The sequence below is a fragment of the Seriola aureovittata genome, chromosome 15, assembly GCF_021018895.1.
Source record: "Seriola aureovittata isolate HTS-2021-v1 ecotype China chromosome 15, ASM2101889v1, whole genome shotgun sequence".
Taxonomy (NCBI): domain Eukaryota; kingdom Metazoa; phylum Chordata; class Actinopteri; order Carangiformes; family Carangidae; genus Seriola; species Seriola aureovittata.
In genome coordinates this window covers 14,717,660-14,736,891 of record NC_079378.1, presented here as the reverse complement: position 1 = coordinate 14,736,891, position 19,232 = coordinate 14,717,660, and the positions used below count along the sequence as shown (strand labels likewise).

The window sequence follows — 19,232 nt, the reverse complement described above, 5'->3', positions numbered from 1 at the left end:
ATGAATAAATTAGTTATTATACTTTCAATAGGGCAAAAACACATGATGTGAGTATATTTTCAGATTTGGTGTTGCTGAACAATAACTGTACAAGGAATTACTGCCGACTTCATACTTATCATCTGATTTCTCGACCTCATCGAGTTTTTCTTCTACCTTTCAACTGCATTTGTTTGTGGAAGAATAATGAGATATATGACATATCACATAAAAGGCTGGGAAATGTTGTATTTCTTTTATCTTGCTAGGTAATCAAACATTAGTATCTCTATAGAACAGTTTTATTGGCTTGGGTTTCCTTGATATACTGTGACTTTCACTATAGTATCATACATAGCTTGAACATAGTTCTGTGTGTGGGTATATGGTACCTCTTTGCCAGTGGCCTTCTGTGTCTTGATATGGTGTGGCTGTGGAACTGCAGGTCCTCCAAAACTACTAATCCTTTCAAGCAGCCTCCTCTCAGCATGGATGAGTAAAGGAGTTGTAATCAAGGCATAACGTTCCCTGAGATAGGCACACACACACACACACACACACACACACACACACACACACGCACACATACACGAACACACAGAGCAGTGTTTTGTGTGAGGATCCACTTAATATGTTTATTTCATGCTTTAAAGATTTCTATATATTACACTATTGTGAGTATGTCTTGTGTTGTCATGTCTTTCTACACCAACTGTATATTTCCTCGCTGTGACTGATAAAGTTTAAAAATTGAAAATCTCCACTCAAATCCCCTGTAATGATTAAAACCTGGTACTCATCTCTGGGTCTTTTAAATGTTGCTATACAAACCTATCTATAAATTTTACACTATTTGATTTGTGGCATCAATTTAATCTGTGTGTTCTACAAATAAAAAAATCTGTCTTATTCACCGTGTGTATGAGTTGAAAAGTAAGGCAAAGTGGGCCAGGCTTTCCCATTTGCCACTATCATGGAGCCGCTCCAGAGTGTGCAACACCAAGGTCCGAACCCAGCGCAGGTCCACCTGGGTGCTGTCATCCAGAGGGGCCGAGAAGTGAAGACTGGACTCCAGTTCCTCCTCGGTCATGTCGCTGTCATACAAACTCCACAACTAGTAGGGACCAAGATGAAGATAAAAAGTAAAAAACAGGATTGTGTTATCTTCACAAGACGCAGACTGTAGTGACCACAGCAATCAATGGCAACCTATCGATCACAACAGAATTTGCAATCTAGAGGTTTGGTTATTTTTGTTTTTATCTACTAGAAATGAATGATCAAGTGTGTTAGCTTTTAAACAAGTAGCTACGTATTTGTATGAAGCTGTATGAGATACTTACCCCTAGTCTGTTCAGCATATCCATGATTAGGTCAGTAGCCAGCACCAGGAGCCGAGTGAAGGTGGTGTGCAGCTGTTCTGCTGTCATGGGGGAGTGAGGTTCAAACTGAACAGTTGATTGTACTATGAAAGCAATTCGGCAGCTTTGGTCCCACACAGTCTGACACACACACTGCAGAGTGGTCCAATGGCTGCCACGATGGGCCAACACCTGAAAAGATTAAAAATAGATGTAAAGTACAGTACAGTACAAGTGCAAGTACAGACAAATTCTGAAAGTGAAATAAAAAGTAAAATTATTGTACAGTATGTGACAGAATAAACACACTAAGTAAAATATCTGTGATTTTCATACAATGACACACAAAGTTAGCAAAGCCTAGGTTTACACTGTATGGTCATGTGTAATTTCAGAATTTGTTTACTTGTATGCAAGTGTACGTCCATGTGTGTGTGAACAGTACCATGGCTTTTCTGAGATGTAAAGCAGCTTTGTTAAGCGAGTCGAACAGCATGGCAGCAGTGTGCCTGTGTGTCTCAAACTGCTGTTCCACAGATTGTGAGGGGTTCTCTCCCTCCTCACAACTCTCCTCTGAGACAGAGTCATCAGCTCTAACGTCTGGAAAAAAAGAAGGGGACAAGTGATTAATTCAGAGCAGGTGTAAAGTTTCTCTTCCAATTTTTCAGTCAGCCATTTTCCTCACCCTCCTTTTTGAGCCTGTCTTTGTCTGTAACCACGTAATTCCTATGACCAGAGTGAGAGGAGTCTCTCTCCGAGACAACCTCATATTTAGAAGACTTCTGTCGCTGTGAGTTCCTCCGTACCAGGAGACCAGAATAGGCCAGAGAGAAACACAAGGGATTGAACTGGCTGTACCTGAACAAAGCAAATACAGTACACGATATTACAGGCATAAACACATGAATATACAGTATATTTTAAATAATTCATATTTTAAAAACTAATCATAACAATAATGACACAAATACCACAATATCTGACTTAAGGTAACAAAAATCAATACTAAATGTACCAAAAATTATGCAATCCTGTTCATGGGCAACAATATGTCTCTATGTGTTGATATGTAATGGTATCAACCCCCTTGGCCAGTAATCGATGAAACTAATCAATAGTTCCCAGAAAAACACAAAAAAGGTGAAGTAAAGCTGGTAATCTGTGTGTGAACCTGTGCTGCAGGGCTCCTCCATGTATCTGGTCCAGGCCCTGGTAAAGCAGTGCTATATGTGCCTGAGCCATGACGTAGTTAAGATGTGACTTCCACACTCTCTCCTCACAGCACATGTTCCTCAGCTGAAGCTGCTTCTTGTGGCGTTGCACCACAGACGACATCATGGTTATCAGGTTCTCCACAACTTGCATCTCCCTACACACATGGACAGTAGGTCAGTGCACAATACACTAATGCACGCAGCCACACACAAACACAGATTTTCGCAACACACACATAAACACAAACTGTACCTGTTAGTTTTCACTCTCTGAAGAGTGCTGTGTGGCATTTTCTGCTTTATTTTCTTTCTTGTGTCGTCATGAGAAGGTGTGTTCTTGTTCTGCTGCAAAAAGCAGCAAAAGTATTTATATGCTTATTTTATATTAAACAAAGTAACAAACCCTTCAAAATAACAATGGCAAAAATAATCATTAAATAGTGCATTCCATTTTTAGTTTTAGTTTGTAGTTTTATCTGCTTTCTTTGGGGTTAGGATACATACTTAATGAACTGCACTTAAAGTGGTGGTGAATTTTGTCTACAGTATACGTAAGGCACTAAAATTAAAGGCAGTTTTCCAAAAATTTGTGAAGCATATGACTACACAGTAAATTGGTGCTTCTTTGCAAAGTCAGAAACCAGAAAACTTTATCCCACATGAAAGATTGGTTCTCTCATAAAACAGTTTTACCTTCACACACAGATTCATTGATAAGTAATGTGCATTTAAGAACACCCATAGTTCATTAAGCTTGGCAAGGTGAAAATCCAATGATGCCAGAGGGGCACCATCTGGAAATAGGAGAGATGCCACCCTCAGCTGCTTGGTAGAGCATTGTTCATAAAGTTTAATGCAAAAAAGAATATCCACCCATTTTTAGTATAGCACAGATGTTGAGGATACTGTCTGTCCTTATGCCCTTGCATGTTTATGTGCATATCTGTATTTTCACCTGGGGTTGTTCATTTCCTTTCGGAGTTTGAACACTATTTCTTCTTTTTCTATCACCATTTCCCTCCAAACATTTTGTGGACAGTCCCATCATCTCGTCACGCCTGACAAACAGAAAAACCATTCAAATACTGACAAATCTTCATCAGCGTAGGTAAAACTGCAAATATCCATAATAAGGTCAATAACAAACCACATTAAGATCCATAAATAAGTCGACAGCAATCCACTGTTTGACATTTTGACTATACCATTATTTGTTTTTCCAAAAATCAGCAAGGAGCTGGACAGTGAAAGTATACCTGGAAAGGAATTCAAATATGCTTTGGCCCCACTTTAATACAAGGTTGTGGTGACCTTCTTCCATGGTTCTCTGGAGTAGTACTGCCGCATACTCAGTGAAATATGCCTTGCGTCTAACCTTCATCACTATCAAGAACACACACACACAAAGACAGATGTGAATTAACAAGACTAATTATGCATTTAAAGAAGTATGTGAGGGGGCGTCGTGCAGCGCAGTGGTCTAAGCAGGCGCCCCATGTGTAGAGGCTACAGTCCTCGCTGCAGTTGGACCCGGCTCAAATCCCGCATCGGACGGCCCTTCGCTGCATGTCATTTCCCGTTTCCTGTCTCTCTCCACTGTGCTGTCAAATAAAGGCATAAAAAAAACTTAAAAAAAAAAAAAAAAGAAGTATGTGAGTGTATGCTATTTACCATCTTGATAGGCATCCTTTAATGTGCTGCTGGAGATCAGCTCATACAATATGGTGGGATCCTCACTGCCAGTCAGTGAGCGCAAAATCTCTATAGAAATCAAGACAGTTGTATTCACTATAGAGCAAAACATTTGGATCAATGTCTAACTGCAGTGTCATCTATTATGCTCTAAGTAATTTAGTTACTGTTCACAAAACAAGTTAGCCAGCTGAGGGACTCAAACAAAAATGAAATTAAACATTTCTTTATAAAGAGATGTGTTACATGCCATTGGTTGTTTTGGTGAATAAGGTTAACAAGTATATAATATAACATATAATATATATAACAGTAGCCTAAAAATGAAAAGTACATGCTACATAATAATGAATATGTCATTTGTAACTGTCAGTTTTCATTGGTTGATCAGTAAGATCAACTAAGAATAGCATGCTGTATTATTTTGTTTAAGTTTTGAAAGAAAAGTAATCCTCACAAGTAAAAAGTCAGAAAGTGTCAACTTCTTGCTATACACACCATCTTGTGTAAGATGAAATAAAAAAATAATGAGACCAGTGTGTGTATGCCTGTGTTACCATTGTCTGCGGTTAGCGCTGCTTCGGATGTGAGTCTCTTCTTGTTCTTCGCATACAGTGCCTTCAGCTGAAGACTTATTTCACCCTTGACTGCAGCATGATGTGTCTTAGACAGCACAGACACAAAGAAACACACAGATACTAGAACTGTGGAGCAAGATATTCTTCAGTTGATGAGTATTAAGAATTTTTTATATCATAACATCACCTAAAAATATAGCAGTCTTTTGTAAAAATCTGAAAATATATTGGGTAATTGTATTAATTTCATGATCTATTATCATTTTAAGAGGAAAAATCATGAAAAAAAAATCACTTTTCCACTCTTCCTTACACCCACAGCCTCATTGGCAAGTCTCATAATTTGCCGCTGGGCATCGTAGACCTCCTGGAGCAGCCTGCGACCACAGTCCATAACTGCAAAAGCCATCTCATGCTCCCTCAGCGCACGTAATGTCTGGTCAGGGAGGATGAGGAAAGAGAAATTATTTTGAGCAAGGCTCCGGGTTAATTATCACTTGGGATATCTGAGAAATGTAAGTTACTGTGGATGAGAGGACGGGTTAAATATGTAAAATGTAAATAAAAGTATGACTGGAAGTACTTTTATTGTGCACACACATAAACAGAATAAACCTTACACATACACATGCAGACGCACCTTTGACAAGTAGTAGGTGATGCAGGCTATCATGTGCATAAATGACTCTGAGATGTTTCCAGTCCATTTGTGTTTGAGAAGACCTGAATTCTCCTCCAAAACTATCAAGCATTTTTTTAGCACCTGAACATCAGAACACAGGCACAAACACACACACTTATGAATTATTTGTAGTTTGTATTATGCTACATCATAAAAAAGTGAAGTTTTCCTTTGTAAAACAGAATATTAAGACTTGTATAATATGGTTATTGCATACCTGTACCACAGGGTTGCATTGGATCTGATGAAAGATTAGAGGTGCCAAAAGGCCATAACAGCTTACTACAGCTTGCACGGCAGCCATGCCATCATTTAAGTACATTGCCAAGTCCATAGCCACCAGCATTCGCTCACATTCTGCCAGTCTGGCTTCCTGCATACACACAAGCACATATTATTAATTTATGTTATTTATGTTCACCTTTGGTCACATCAATACAAAAAGGCAAAAAAGAGACAAGAACACTTGTGATGCCACTATCAACAGTAACTATCAAACAAACTGTTTGGCCTTACTTCTTATATGTTACAGTTTTACAGTCTTATATGTTATTGTTTTATATATAATTTGACAAATATGTATATACTTCTCAATCTAGATTAAATTGTTACCTGTTCCCAGATAAATGGCCCATTGTCACTGAATGAGTTACAGTAGAGCGATCCCTGCTGAATGTTGATCTCTGTCTCAATGAAGATGGAAGTGAGGAACAACTGACACAGGTGAAAAGAGGAGCTTTGTACGGTCTGTTCATGCAGCCTTTAGCATGGTAATTGGGGACAGAGAGGGAAACATATGGAAAGATGATAGAAATAAGCAAATGCATAGAAATACAGACTCCTTTACCTGAACTGTGTGGATGTGTTTCCCTCCTTACCTTGTGGTAGCAAGTCTATCCTGTGTACTGTGGGACCCAGGGTCAGGGAAGGTATAGTGGCTCCACAGTTCCCTGCAGGCTCTCTTTGCTAAGGCATACTGTTCTGTTTGAAATGCTGCCTGAAGAAGGAGTCAAAAAAAGTCATAATCCATAATCCTGATTTTTCTCTGGCTCTGTGGGTATCAGTATTGCAGTGCTATGTCTTTTCCCTTGTCCAATATCCTGATAGTGAACACAGCTGTGTGAGTCAGTGTTAATCATTATCATGCCTAAAGGCTCTCTATTCCACCCTACACCCAAATGAGGTAAGATTTACAAATATGTTAGAATGAAAGTGTTGGACAAAGGTTCTGCTGTTCTTTCCCAGGAGTAGCACCTGAACCTAACAAGTGATAGGTGTGGTGAGGTGACATATTAGTACCAAGTAGAGACTTGTGTACCTGAGCCAAGTGAGCCCATGTGGAAAGCAGTGGTACAGGCATGGATGCCAGCAGTGGGAATGTTGTCGCCCCTATGGTGTTTCCAAGTAGCTTTCCCTGGCTGTTGTAGGTTGCAACAGCAAACACATATTTCTGGTTGGGAACAAGCCCCTCCACACTCAGTACACACTCACCAGATACTGCTGGTACCTGGAAACAGACAAAGTCAGGGCTTATATCACAACATACATCAGGTCAAGTCCCACTACAACTGACACTCTTTGTGAAAGAAATCAATTGTACCATATTTCCAGTTCCTGGCAGGCTGCAGTCTCCAAGGCGGACTTTCTGGTTAATACCCTCAGCTGCACGGCCACAAAGCTGGTACCAGCACACCTGTAAAGAAAAAAAGGTACAAAGAGAAAGATGAAAAGTATATAAACTGCGTTGGATTATTTGCGACTTGTTAGATTAGTAAAACAATCACATAATTAAAATCAGATCTCACCTGTCCCTCCAAATTATACGTTGCTGGAGCAAAAGTTAAGGAATGGTCAGTGCGTGACAGTAGGATGGGGGGAGGTGGAGGGTTTTCCTCTTCTTCCTTCAGTCCTTTGTCTTTATTTTCAGCAGGTGTCTTAGAAGTGGTGGAGATATGCAGTCGTCTCTCCTCTACTCCTGCTTTCTCTATCAGGATGGAAGCCTCCTGGCAAAAACACAACACATGGACAAACCAGTTGAATATTCATTACATTTAAAGCTCAACTCAATCACCAGTCCTTAATAAAAGTGGCTACATCTGAGTCTGACACCATACTTACACAGTATGTACTGAAATTAAATGTGCCACTGAGGCTCTAAGTGAAGGTTTAAAGTCCAAAAACTGACTACACTAGTTGATTTCATTATTTAGCAGGCCTTCAGTCAAAGATGTAACCGGAGATACCACCAGAACCAAGAGAGCATTTATTACAGTTAAGCCTTATTAACAGGATAATGGCTCTGTCTTAAGTGTTACTTACTATTTTTCATAACATTATGTGGAAATATATCAACAGCTGGCATGAGATGATATCAGCTTTTTTTTAACATTACATGTGTATTTGTGGGTGTGTCTAACAAAGTATGAATCATGCACATGTAACCTCTAGCAGACTCTTGGTTTTGCTGCTCTTATTTGGTCCCATGCTGTTGTACACCAGTAAGGCTTTCTGGACCAGAAAAAGAGCTTTGGACACCTTGTTCTTTTTGATCCGATCCAACAGTTCAGACTCTGCAACTAGACACAAGAATGAAAGTATCAGGAGAAGCCACTTATTTAGACCCATTATTTGTGTCTGGAACTAGGCATGATATAGACATTTAATTTTTAAATCGATATTCTTTTGGAATATTTACACCAACTAAGTTCTGTTTGTGAATCATCAAATGCAGGAGCAGGAAGTTTCATCATTTCTATTAATGTAAAATGGAGTACAAACTCAATGTAATTAATGAGTGATGAGTAATTTTGTCAGTGCGATAGTGAGTCTGACCTGCGTTAAGCTGCAGTAACTTGAGGGAAGCTCTGTGGTAGATGATGTCTAGCTCTAGATGAAGGTCTGTGGCCAGCAGAGGCACACGTGTGGACTGAGTGTCTTGAGAGCTTTTCATATCTGAATCAGCCTTAGTTTCCACTTCTTCTTTTTCCTTCTTACTTATTTCATCTTTCTCATTTCCCTCTTCTGATAGTGAAGGAGTCGATGGAGGGAGGGGACAAAATTTCTATCAGAACAAGAGCAAAACAGGTTTTAGCAGCACTCAACCACTGTATATTCTCACTGTATACTGATTTATTTATAATTTTAATGTATATACAGTACTGAGATCAAACTCAAGGCAACGCCTGGTTTAGAACTTAGAACACTTAAGTTTTACTGTGTTGAACAGGTTGACTGCCTACCTGCATAAAAGCAGAGTCAGTGATTGCTGAGCAATCTTGGGTTAGCTGTGTATCTACGCCCTTTGCCAATGCTTTAAGACCTCTCCTCACCAACTCACACACCTTCTGAAGCATCTCTGTACTTGAACTCTGCAAGCACATACAGACACACATATTGTACAATGCATTTAAGTTTGCAATATTTTTGAAAAACCATACACAGAATACTGTTTTTTTTTTTTAACCTTGACAATACATGGAAGTATAATTTGATGCTATACAGTTCAACCATTCACATACCTCAAGAAGAGAGAAAGGGCTTGGTTTCACGGCATCACTGTCTGCTTCAGGAGCTGCTAGACAAAAGACATTAGAATAATCATACTGTCATAACTATGGTTGGGAAAACATTGTATATACTGCATATTATGAATAATGTGTGTGTGTGTATGTGTGTGTGTGTGTGTGTGAGATAGAGAGAGAGAGAGAGAGAGAGAGAGAGAGAGAGGGAGAGACTATGGTGGAAGTTTCCCAGATGTCAAATACAAGACTGAAATTCTATTACGATCAAGCACAAAAGTGATTTCAGCTGTCCTACAGACCGAGAAAGGGCATATGGTGGAACCTTATCCCTTACCTGGACATTGTGTTTGATTACTGCTTTCAGCTGCACTCTCTAGCAGTATGGCCATTGTGTAGATCATCTCTGTTGTCATTATGCAGTCCACAGTTGCCAGATCAGAGGCAAAGGCCACCTCACACAGCCTAGATAGACACCACAGCCACTGCAAATATGTTTAAAAATAATACCACACACAGAAATAAGTCTCTAAAAACTGCGTTGATAAGAAAATCTATGGTCACTGTAGATGAAAAAGTCAACCGTGCTTACCTATTTAAATACGTACCTTATCGTAATTATCAACCTTCTCGAGGTAGTGTGTAAACTCTGGGTTTTGCAGCTCATCCCTTTGCATCACCACCTTCACTTTACCCCAGATAAATAAAAAAACTTCCAAAACCAGTTCCCTGTCTGGCTGTACCTCCTACAAAAACACACACACATACATACATAACACACACATACACAGACTAAAAAGTACTGCGCTATATAAATTAATTTTTATCTGAACCCTACTCGCAGATCAACCCCAACACAAGCATATACACAATATGGAAACTTACAGGAGCGCAGCCACAAACTGTGTTGTGCAGGGTGTCTACCAGGCAAATGAACTCATCACTCATTGAGAATGAAGACATGTGTCTGTCTGTTGGAAACATCAAACACCAAACTCACATTAAAATTCAGACACAGCTGAAATAAGTGTTGGATATTTTGTAATCAAGTAACTGAGGGCCAGTGTTAAACACCTTATTAGAACATAATGCTAGGTTATGAACAATCTCAAAGCATGTTAGCTAATATTCAACAGGCATTAACCAGATTAAGATAAAACAGTGCCCCTTATCATTTAAAATACTTTCTGTTCGAAGGCAACCAAAAGCAATCAAAGAAAAGACGCCAAAAGACTAATGAAGTCTGGATATCAACAATAAATCAATTACGAGAAGATATTGTGGACAAAACCCAGTTTCTATTAATCAATCAATTTATCTAAAAAGGTTTAGAAGCCTATATGTTGCACAATTTTACTTTTGCTACCATCAATCACGTTGTCATCTTTAGGACGGCTCCTCTGGGAACACAGCAGATTGTTGAAACTGTCGAGTAAAGCAAGCTCCATTTCTGCCTTCCTGAATGACTGACCTTCCACACCCTGATACAGAGAGACAAAAAGAGACTCACAGTCAAGCTCATTCAGAAAAACAACACACATTAAACTCAAACTGGAAACACAAGAATACAAAAGTGAGAACTGATAGAGATGGAATGTATTCCCCTTTTTATGAATAATGAGATTGCTGTAGATTGCTTGTGTGCCACTCACAGACAAAACCTGTAGCATCTCTTTGGCAAGTTCAGTGAATGCATCTGGCTCCTTGTACTGAAATAGCAGCTTAATGAACCTCACTGCAGACATGATGGGTACTTTGTTTTCACCTAGTAACACAACATCACATCATTGTGACACAATTTTTCCAAACCACTGCACAACACAAACACCTTGCACTGCATCATAAAGTGGTGTATAACATGCTGATGGTAATGTAAGAAAAAAGGACAAAGAAGACTAACCTGCAATGGCTGAATCCATTAGAGTGGATGTCGATGTCAGTGTACTAAGACACATGTATGGTTGGTCATCATACCTTTGCTCACTAGTAGTTGTTACTCCTTAACATACAGAAACAAAACACGTTACACAAGCTCATTACTTAATATATAAAGTGAACATTCTACACCTTAAATACCCAATTACATTTAAACAATTACATCTAAAGCGTCTGCTGCACCTGTATGTTTGCTCTTAATCACATACTTACTGTAATTACTAGAGAGTGTTTTTCTGCTATGTGTTCGTATTACTAACCAGATAATATACTGATGCCAGCAGACAGGAGTTCCAGGATCACTTCTTGCAGCTCTGGTTCATCTGGCATCCTCGTTTGCAGTGGTTGTCTGCTGCTGTCCCAAAGTGCTTCTAAGATGCCCAAGAACTGTGCTGCACTGTTGTCAAACAGTCCCATTAGCGTACGCTCTGTTGCAGTACGGGGCCATGGCACCTAAAGTAGATGCAGTCAGACATACAATTCTAGGTAATGTAACAAGAACAAAATTAGCCTACAACCTAAGCAAACATCCTGAGCCTCAGTCCATTATAATAAATACAGTAAAGTAAGGCTTAAAAAACTGCAAAGTAAACTGTTTATTTAATAATTTAACAGGAGTTAGCATGTGTTTGGATGGTCTACCACATAGAATATGTCCTTTAAATTGACAGTACACTTAAGTCTGATATTTAACACTGAGTATGATGACACATCATTAAAGTGGATCTAATTACATTAGGCATGTCTTTAAGGGTGCTTTTGGCTTTGACTCTGAACGTGGGTTTGGTTCTCCTTCTGGTCTCATACACTGCCCGCTTGAACATCATGGCACCCAGCTGGAAAAAAAAGATCTCAATCACTTTTAATTTGATAAACCAAAAAAAACCACATCACTATTGTAAAGGCAAATGTAAAAATATAAACTGTTAACTTGGGATCAGAAAGTCACAAGTCACGAAATGTATACATCTACAAAAGGCAACAATCTGTATGTGTCTGTATTCATACATACAGCAGGGGCTATTGAACACTGCTGTAGTTACACACCGAGAGGTTTCTCAGTGAGAAAGACGTTATGAATGCAGAGCCACTTAATGCTAATGAGACATGAGTTGAGAAAGAAGGAATGTGGCTTCTCATGCTTGGGCAGTGTCCACTGGACTTCACATAGTGCTTTAATTTATTATCATTGTATGTGTAGATTATATATGTAGATTGGTATTTGGTTTTATATTTACATGCACTACATGTTCCTTACATCCTTTTAATGTTTTTCTCTCCTGACTGTGAAACTCACTGTCAGTGAGAAATGCAAATGATATCTACTCTATATTTTATCACAGTAACAGTAGTAAGAGTATGTTTTGATGAGAGGAGGCTCCTGCCTTGATAGACGCCTCTTTATAAGCTCTCTGAGTCTCTCTGGTGGCAGGAACTTCACTCTGCTCCTCCAGCTCTGCTAGCTCATTGATTTTTCCGAGGGCTCTCCTGGTAAATTCCTGAAAGTATTTGGAGACACACAAACAACTCCACAAATATGGAATAGGACTTGCAGAAAAAAAAATCAGAAATCAGAACCTTTTCTATGTGACTTCAATATTCATTCAACATGTCCATGCATAATAAACCTGTGACCAGTATTCTATATTAACATGGAGAATGTATTATTTAATTATGTGTTTGAAACAGTAAAATCTTGATACAGCAAATACATGAACATCAAAGCAGAATTTTATTATATAATCCTTGGTAATTAGGACTATATAATAAAATTCAGCATATTAACACCAGGTAAACTGCTGTAAAACTGGCTATCGGAAAACTGCAGACAGATTGAGAAAGGGTGTACGTTGGTATTTATAACTTGTTATTATCAGTCTGTGAATAGTCTGTTGACATTATGATGATTGTGTGTTTGTAGGTGTCTGGATGCATATTATGTGTGTCTTTCACCTCCGCCTGCACTGCAGCCTGGTTGTCATAGTAACAGTGACAGACAGCACAGTAGAGTGTGACAATCCATGGCAGATACTTCGCAGTCATCAGTGGAATGGAGAGCTCAAAACTGATGCTTGCCCACAGAAGGTACTCCAGTGCCTGAATCAGATCACAAATGGTGGCATAAAGTATTCTAAAGAGTGACACTCAGACAATTATATGCACAATATAACTCACAATAATTTCTGGTTGTATCACATCATTCATGGGGTAAAAATACCACTCAGTTTTAGGAGTTGCATGTTGTCTTTTTTTAGTCACAATACTTACCCTATACTATACCCTATATGTACTTTACCCTATACAATACTAACCTGAATCCTAACACACCAGAAGGAGGGTAAGGACACCAGCCAATGTTCAAAAGATAGTGAATCACACTTCAATCAAACTCACTTTCCAAAACTCATAGTTTTTCAGTCATAATTAGCACAAACCACACATCACGTACTATTAGTTACTCATCCACTCTATCTTTCCCTTTAGAGTGTATCAGATGTGGCATGGCAAAAACAACCTTTTGAAAAGACTCTTTAGAGGATGAATAGTCTGTAACAGCTGAAACAAGATATACAGTACTATACGTCCCATCTATCATCTATCTATGAGTACCTGTGCACTACAATTCATGGCCATCAGATAACGACAGATGGTGTAGATATGTAATGAACCTGGAAAAGATGAGAAAGAAATATAGAGAGATGCATAGTAAGAGGTTAGTTCTGCTATATGACATCAAATACAGTTGAATTCTATAATTTCTTACTTCACTCTAATAACAGATGAACTATCATTACTTATATTGAAGCATGCTATGTAATTTTCACTATATCTTGTTCTTGTGCTAACATATTTCCAGGAATCACAGGGTACTCTTGGAAGGTTAACCTGTTACTCTGACGGCATCAGCTTTGTTCACAATGTTAACTTAGTGGATACAATCCTTGCATCTGGAACGTCACAGGCCCTCTATACTGGGCACATTATCAAAATCTTCTCTTTCCCTTTCACAACTCAAATAGTTTTTCAAAATTTTCTGTCAGACAAAAATCAAACACTGAACAAATTACATAAGTTGTACAAATATACCATTATATATTTGCCAGCAGAGGTGTTCATGTTGCTGAAAAGCCTGCATCATTATCCTGATGAAGTTCAGCACACGCAGCAGTTTACAGAGTCCCTTCTGGCTGAGGACGCTGTGCCTTTTCTCCAGCTCAAATATACACAGGGCAGAGCCCTGCATTGCACGGATCTACACACACACACACACACACACACACACACACACACACACACACACACACACACACACACACACACACACAAACACATTCCATATATACAGTATATCAGGGTTCACGTACAAACGTCTCAAAATATCAATGACCTCTCTCCACATGACAACATCTCTTATGAACAAAAATAACAAAATAGAATAAGCATTTTTCACTTCACAGTCAGACTGTCAGCAGTCAAACATACCACACAAAGACAAACTACAGACAAGCTTGCATAATACCATATACCTTCAAGGCAAAGGCATCTTTGTCTGTATCAAAACCTTCAGGGAAGAAGCAGGCCATGAAGTGGTCCACATCTGTGATGTCAGTTATTTTCACTGTGCTGAATTGCAGTAGGTGGAGAGTGTAGCCCTGCCAAAGAGCCAATTGGTACAACTACAAACAAAGAGGATAGGGAAGAATAACTTAATGTCAACCATAAATATGTGCTGTGCAAAGGACATCTTGGCCAATTCCTGCAGTCAGTTTTGCAGGAGTAAAAAAATTAACTGGCTATTTATGGGACCAGCACTCAGCTGCTACAGCAGTTATGTACTGATGAAGTCTAAGAAGGGGAAAGAAGCAAGCAGTAGCAGTCAACATTGTGGTACAAGAGGTTGTTAATGTAGAACAGACAAGACAAACTGTATATGTGCAGCAACTAATAGCACAACTTAAATTTATCACATTACGACATAAATTACAATGATTATTAACCTAAAGCATTTGGCAGCAGCTTCACCTGAATGACTAATATCCTAACAAGCATACTATGCACAGCAAGCAATACTGACCAGGGTTCCTTTCACCACCCTGATTATGTGGAGTGATAAAATAATGAAGCAAGGACTGAATTAGTTTTTGATGGAACACAACATTTTGTCGGTAAAGCAATCAACTTCAGTTGTGGAAACTACATAACAGCTGGTATTATTGAGGCTACTGTGAATTACCTTTATTCCATAGAGAAAATCTGCAATCTGCAACATGCGCTCCTGGTACAACCTTGAGGGCAGTCGATGTTTGTACTTTCTCCATATCTCCACCAGGATTTTAATCCTTCAAAATGACAATCATGACAATCAAATTGAAAACAGGTTAATGTTAAAATAGATCTATAACTAGACTGGCAAAAAGGACACTAAAATATTGCTGATTCACTATGTATGTAATATAAAATCTATTCCAAAGTTGGAGTACCTGTTCCATACACTGTGTATCTATATGGCACTCCAACTATCAGACTAGAGCCCTCTTAGCAATCAACTCCACTGATTATAATTCAGAAAATGTAAAAAAATTCTGCTTGTACATTTTGGCAAGAATGAGTGCATCTAATAGTTCATAATCACTACCACTAGCTTTACTCATTCATTGCTGTGATGCAGCTGCAGAGGAAGTACTTAGATTGACTTCTCAATTAATCAATTCATTATTTTGTTTGTAAACACCCTTAAAACAATTGGAAATGTTCATCACAATTACCCAGAGCCCAAGTGAAACCCTCACGATGCTTTTCTGTCTGACCAACAGTCTGAACTCCAAATTACTAAAAATAAACTTACAATTAGATTTACATTTAATTTACATTAAAATTTAAATTAGGAAAGTAGGAAAGCGTACTTTCTTAATACTGCTGTGTTGGTCAGGGGCCCAGAATCGTCAAAATTTCAGTAGCATTACAACAAAGTCAAGCCTGGCCTTGTGAGTTTGCTAACGTAAAAACATTGTTTAATATGAGGGATTTTTAGACTGTCAGTAACTGTAAGACTGACAGTCTATAAGTGAAATAAACTACATGTTTAGCGTTAATAATTAGCGTTAACTTGTATTAGCTGAAGTTAGCTTGGCTTTTAACATCTTACCCTTTAGCATTAGAGCCGTTGTCTTGACTTCTTGAAGAAACGACTCGTCTCATCAGTGTCATAAACGAGTTAATGTCCCGTTCAAAAGCTGAAATGACTGGGTTTCTTTTATCAATTATGCCGTAATATGAAGCCGGTAAGTCCATTTCTGTGGTCACAAAGACAATTTTAACAAACCAACATATTTTTGTTAGCTACTATATCCAACAACAAAGAGCTCAAAGCGACTGAGGCATGTCACCATGGTAACGACGCAAAAGAGAGAGGAGGCAGGGCAACTCACACGCAAGTTCTGTTTAAAAACACAACAGACCCACAAATTCAACTCTCAGGCTGTATTTTGTAGAATCAGACAAAAGCAGTTTCGTGTTTAAAGAAACACTATGTAACTTCTGAAAGACAAAAAAAACACATTCTTTCTCTTACAAATCAAAAGCTACATTATAATCAATAAGACAGTTTCTCACTTTACAGTCAGGGGTTTTACTGCCAAATCTGTCTTGGTCTGGTGTGACCAGTATAGCGACTGTTTAATGCTGGCAAACTGCAGATACTGCTGTATATTGGTCAGTTCATTGACTTGTTGACTCTTGTGATTGTTGTGCTACTGTTACACTATGTTTTAGCATTTACAATTACCCTGTAGCCTAATTGTTACATAGCTGTCACACCTTTAAAAGGTCTACTTGCTTTGAATCTGGCTTTTGTACTTCATGACAAAAATCATGACATCATCAAGGCACATAAAGGCACTATAACAGTGATTGCATGATGGTTTGAATGTTTCTGTTGAATCTCTGTGCTTGCAGATAACACAAATTCAACAGTTCTCCTACTCTGGAGACAATATGACTGGGAGGAAGAGGCAGAGACCGAAAGAAATGTGGTTGGTACAAATGTTGCACAGTTGGAAAGGACTTCATATTTTTCATCTGAGCTCATAGCAAAATGATACATGCTTAGAGTGTCACCTAATGCTCTCCCATACAAACTCATCAATTCCCATTCAACCACACTTCCACTCTGCTTACAAACCTAAAGCTTCTGGCATTCGGAGCACAGCAGGCTAATGCTCTGGCAGCTATTCCTCAAACAAACACGCACAAAATCACACACACACCAGACAGGGGTATTTCCTGGGGAATGAGTATGGGGGCATCAGCAGTACTCCGAGCCAGTGTCACCTCATGACCGAGAGAAGGGGGAGACAGAGACACAGAGTTACAGAGAGAAAGCGAGAGAAAGAGAGAGAGACAACCAGTCACAGTCAGACAGATGAAACAATGAGGGCAATGGAGTGATAAACAGTTGACATCATTGTTCCAGAAAAATCAGCTTGTTGGCAGAGTCACTATGCAAGTGTGCATTGGAGATTATGGAGGGGAGGGGGATACAGAGGATGTGAGCAGAGATAGCTTGGGTGGGATGGGAGGGAAAGGCCTATAAATGCGGTGGAGGAGAGCACAGCAGCACCCATCTCAAACCAAGTCAAACCAAGACTCAATCTCCCTCATACCCATCGTTTTGTTTTTCATCTCTTCTGGCATCTCATCATGGATATCCCCATCCAGTATCCCTGGTACCGTAGGGCCTTCCCACATCGGCTCCCTGACCCCTCCTTGGCAGAACCTCTCGCTGACTGGCCCCTGATCTGGCCTTTCTCCTGGTCTTTCCCCTGGATACGCCCTTCGTTCATGCGCTGGTTCAACTCGCCTGACAATGGACACAGTGAGGTAAAGTAAAATTCATCTGTTAACTGTGTAATTGTCTTATGTGAAATGACTGCAGTCTGAAAACTTATTACTAGCAATTTTTCAAACACCACTTATCATAAAATCAGGGGTAAAACTGATACACTGATGTCATGTGACAGATCTCTGAACAGAAATGTAATCTGTGAGATTCGGTTTGATGATTTGAAATTACTAAATCAAAAATACCACTGAAGAATATCCTCTTCCACTGATGGCACTCTCCATATAATTTAGAAGTATGAGTCTTGCACTGAGTTGACAATAACAAGCTCATGTGAGTTTTATGCCCAGCTGACTTATTTCTCAGTACTGCTCCTAACGGCTGCACCGTCTGTATATAGATGCGCATGGAAAGGGATCGCTTTGTCATTTATCTGGACGTGAAGCACTTCTCCCCTGACGAGCTGTCTGTCAATGTCAGTGACGAGTTCATCACAATACACGCCAAACATGAAGACAGACAGGTTAGAGGGACTACAGAGATCTGCAGAAATGTTCAAACGATATTGATTTGGTGACACTTTGCTGATACACTTACTAACTCTGTTTCCAGGATGACCATGGCTTTGTGTCGAGAGAGTTTCTGAGGAAGTATAGGCTTCCTGCCGGTGTGTCAAGTGCTGATGTCACCTCCAGCCTGTCATCTGATGGTGTGCTGACAATCACGGCGCCTCGGTCATCAGCGGGCCAAGAGCGCAGTATTCCCATTTCCTGTGAAGATGGAACACAGAAACAGAAAATGTAGAGTAGAGCCTGACGCTCCTGACACTGTTTCACTACTAACCCCAAGTGCCACCTGTTTTTATATTTAACCTGTCACAGTTTTGTTGGGAGTTCAGCACACATATAGGTGGGGCATACATGTCTAGATATCTATAAGTGCAAGTGCCTTCTAATAAACCAGTATCTAACTCCTAACTCCCTATTATCCTGATGTCTCAGCAAGACAATGGTGCGTTAAAACCAAAGACTAATATGTTGAGCCCATGTAACAGAGTCTGACAGGACATTTAAGTTTTTCATAGACAGACTGTGGTGAATTGCAAGATAATTAACTCCTGAGAGTTAATTTTTCTATCAAAAGCCTACAGAATCGCTCTTTAAACCATACCTCTGTGCCAAAAATATTCACTCCACCATGTAAGTGGCACATAAAGGGCATGTATTCATAGTTTTAAAGGCATTTCCTGTCTTTATCTGGCATTTGTTGTTGTATGTTATACAACACATAATGTCTATACAGGACGTGCACTTTAGTGACAAAATTGTAAGCATGTGTTATATTTAACCTAACCTAGCTTGCAGCATCTATTACTTTTACTGGGAAATGCTAAATAAAGTCAATATAAGGAGTGGAAATGTAAAGACCTCCT

General features: G+C 39.2%; 2 protein-coding genes across 8 annotated transcripts in view; one reads left to right on the top strand and one right to left on the bottom strand.

Moving 5' to 3' along the window:
* The window catches only part of LOC130182400 (cilia- and flagella-associated protein 54-like), a 38,254-nt gene extending 21,931 nt beyond the window's left edge, over window positions 1-16,323 (bottom strand). For 3 of the 7 annotated variants that reach the window (XR_008829711.1, XM_056397305.1, XM_056397300.1), the window contains exons 1-38: window positions 16,106-16,323; window positions 15,194-15,299; window positions 14,487-14,636; window positions 14,047-14,212; window positions 13,570-13,628; window positions 12,913-13,056; window positions 12,345-12,458; window positions 11,694-11,795; window positions 11,220-11,412; window positions 10,925-11,023; window positions 10,677-10,789; window positions 10,382-10,505; window positions 9,910-9,995; window positions 9,633-9,770; window positions 9,362-9,509; window positions 9,025-9,080; window positions 8,746-8,874; window positions 8,339-8,567; window positions 7,949-8,082; window positions 7,312-7,509; window positions 7,107-7,199; window positions 6,825-7,013; window positions 6,385-6,503; window positions 6,119-6,266; window positions 5,724-5,879; window positions 5,465-5,587; window positions 5,120-5,260; window positions 4,804-4,909; window positions 4,226-4,315; window positions 3,811-3,937; window positions 3,510-3,612; window positions 2,808-2,899; window positions 2,512-2,709; window positions 2,026-2,198; window positions 1,786-1,940; window positions 1,323-1,532; window positions 894-1,093; window positions 372-507 (exon numbers count right to left, since the gene is read on the bottom strand). Coding sequence is in view for 6 of the 7 variants with exons in the window: in XM_056397305.1 (XP_056253280.1) it covers window positions 372-507; window positions 894-1,093; window positions 1,323-1,532; window positions 1,786-1,940; window positions 2,026-2,198; window positions 2,512-2,709; window positions 2,808-2,899; window positions 3,510-3,612; window positions 3,811-3,937; window positions 4,226-4,315; window positions 4,804-4,909; window positions 5,120-5,260; window positions 5,465-5,587; window positions 5,724-5,879; window positions 6,119-6,266; window positions 6,385-6,503; window positions 6,825-7,013; window positions 7,107-7,199; window positions 7,312-7,509; window positions 7,949-8,082; window positions 8,339-8,567; window positions 8,746-8,874; window positions 9,025-9,080; window positions 9,362-9,509; window positions 9,633-9,770; window positions 9,910-9,995; window positions 10,382-10,505; window positions 10,677-10,789; window positions 10,925-11,023; window positions 11,220-11,412; window positions 11,694-11,795; window positions 12,345-12,458; window positions 12,913-13,056; window positions 13,570-13,628; window positions 14,047-14,212; window positions 14,487-14,636; window positions 15,194-15,299; window positions 16,106-16,251 (5,193 nt within the window). In the remaining variant the exon portion in view is untranslated. The remainder of the gene's footprint in view (window positions 1-371; window positions 508-893; window positions 1,094-1,322; window positions 1,533-1,785; window positions 1,941-2,025; window positions 2,199-2,511; window positions 2,710-2,807; window positions 2,900-3,509; window positions 3,613-3,810; window positions 3,938-4,225; window positions 4,316-4,803; window positions 4,910-5,119; window positions 5,261-5,464; window positions 5,588-5,723; window positions 5,880-6,118; window positions 6,267-6,384; window positions 6,504-6,824; window positions 7,014-7,106; window positions 7,200-7,311; window positions 7,510-7,948; window positions 8,083-8,338; window positions 8,568-8,745; window positions 8,875-9,024; window positions 9,081-9,361; window positions 9,510-9,632; window positions 9,771-9,909; window positions 9,996-10,381; window positions 10,506-10,676; window positions 10,790-10,924; window positions 11,024-11,219; window positions 11,413-11,693; window positions 11,796-12,344; window positions 12,459-12,912; window positions 13,057-13,569; window positions 13,629-14,046; window positions 14,213-14,486; window positions 14,637-15,193; window positions 15,300-16,105) is intronic. The other 4 variants (XM_056397302.1, XM_056397304.1, XM_056397301.1 and 1 more) reach the window with 4 other exon arrangements.
* A 1,201-nt stretch (window positions 16,324-17,524) lies between these two features.
* The window catches only part of LOC130182074 (alpha-crystallin A chain-like), a 2,293-nt gene continuing 585 nt past the window's right edge, over window positions 17,525-19,232 (top strand). The window contains exons 1-3 of the mRNA XM_056396627.1: window positions 17,525-17,838; window positions 18,201-18,323; window positions 18,413-19,232. The exon at window positions 18,413-19,232 is cut by the window's right edge and continues 585 nt beyond it. Coding sequence (XP_056252602.1) covers window positions 17,659-17,838; window positions 18,201-18,323; window positions 18,413-18,604 — 495 coding nt within the window. The 5' untranslated portion in view covers window positions 17,525-17,658 and the 3' untranslated portion in view covers window positions 18,605-19,232. The remainder of the gene's footprint in view (window positions 17,839-18,200; window positions 18,324-18,412) is intronic.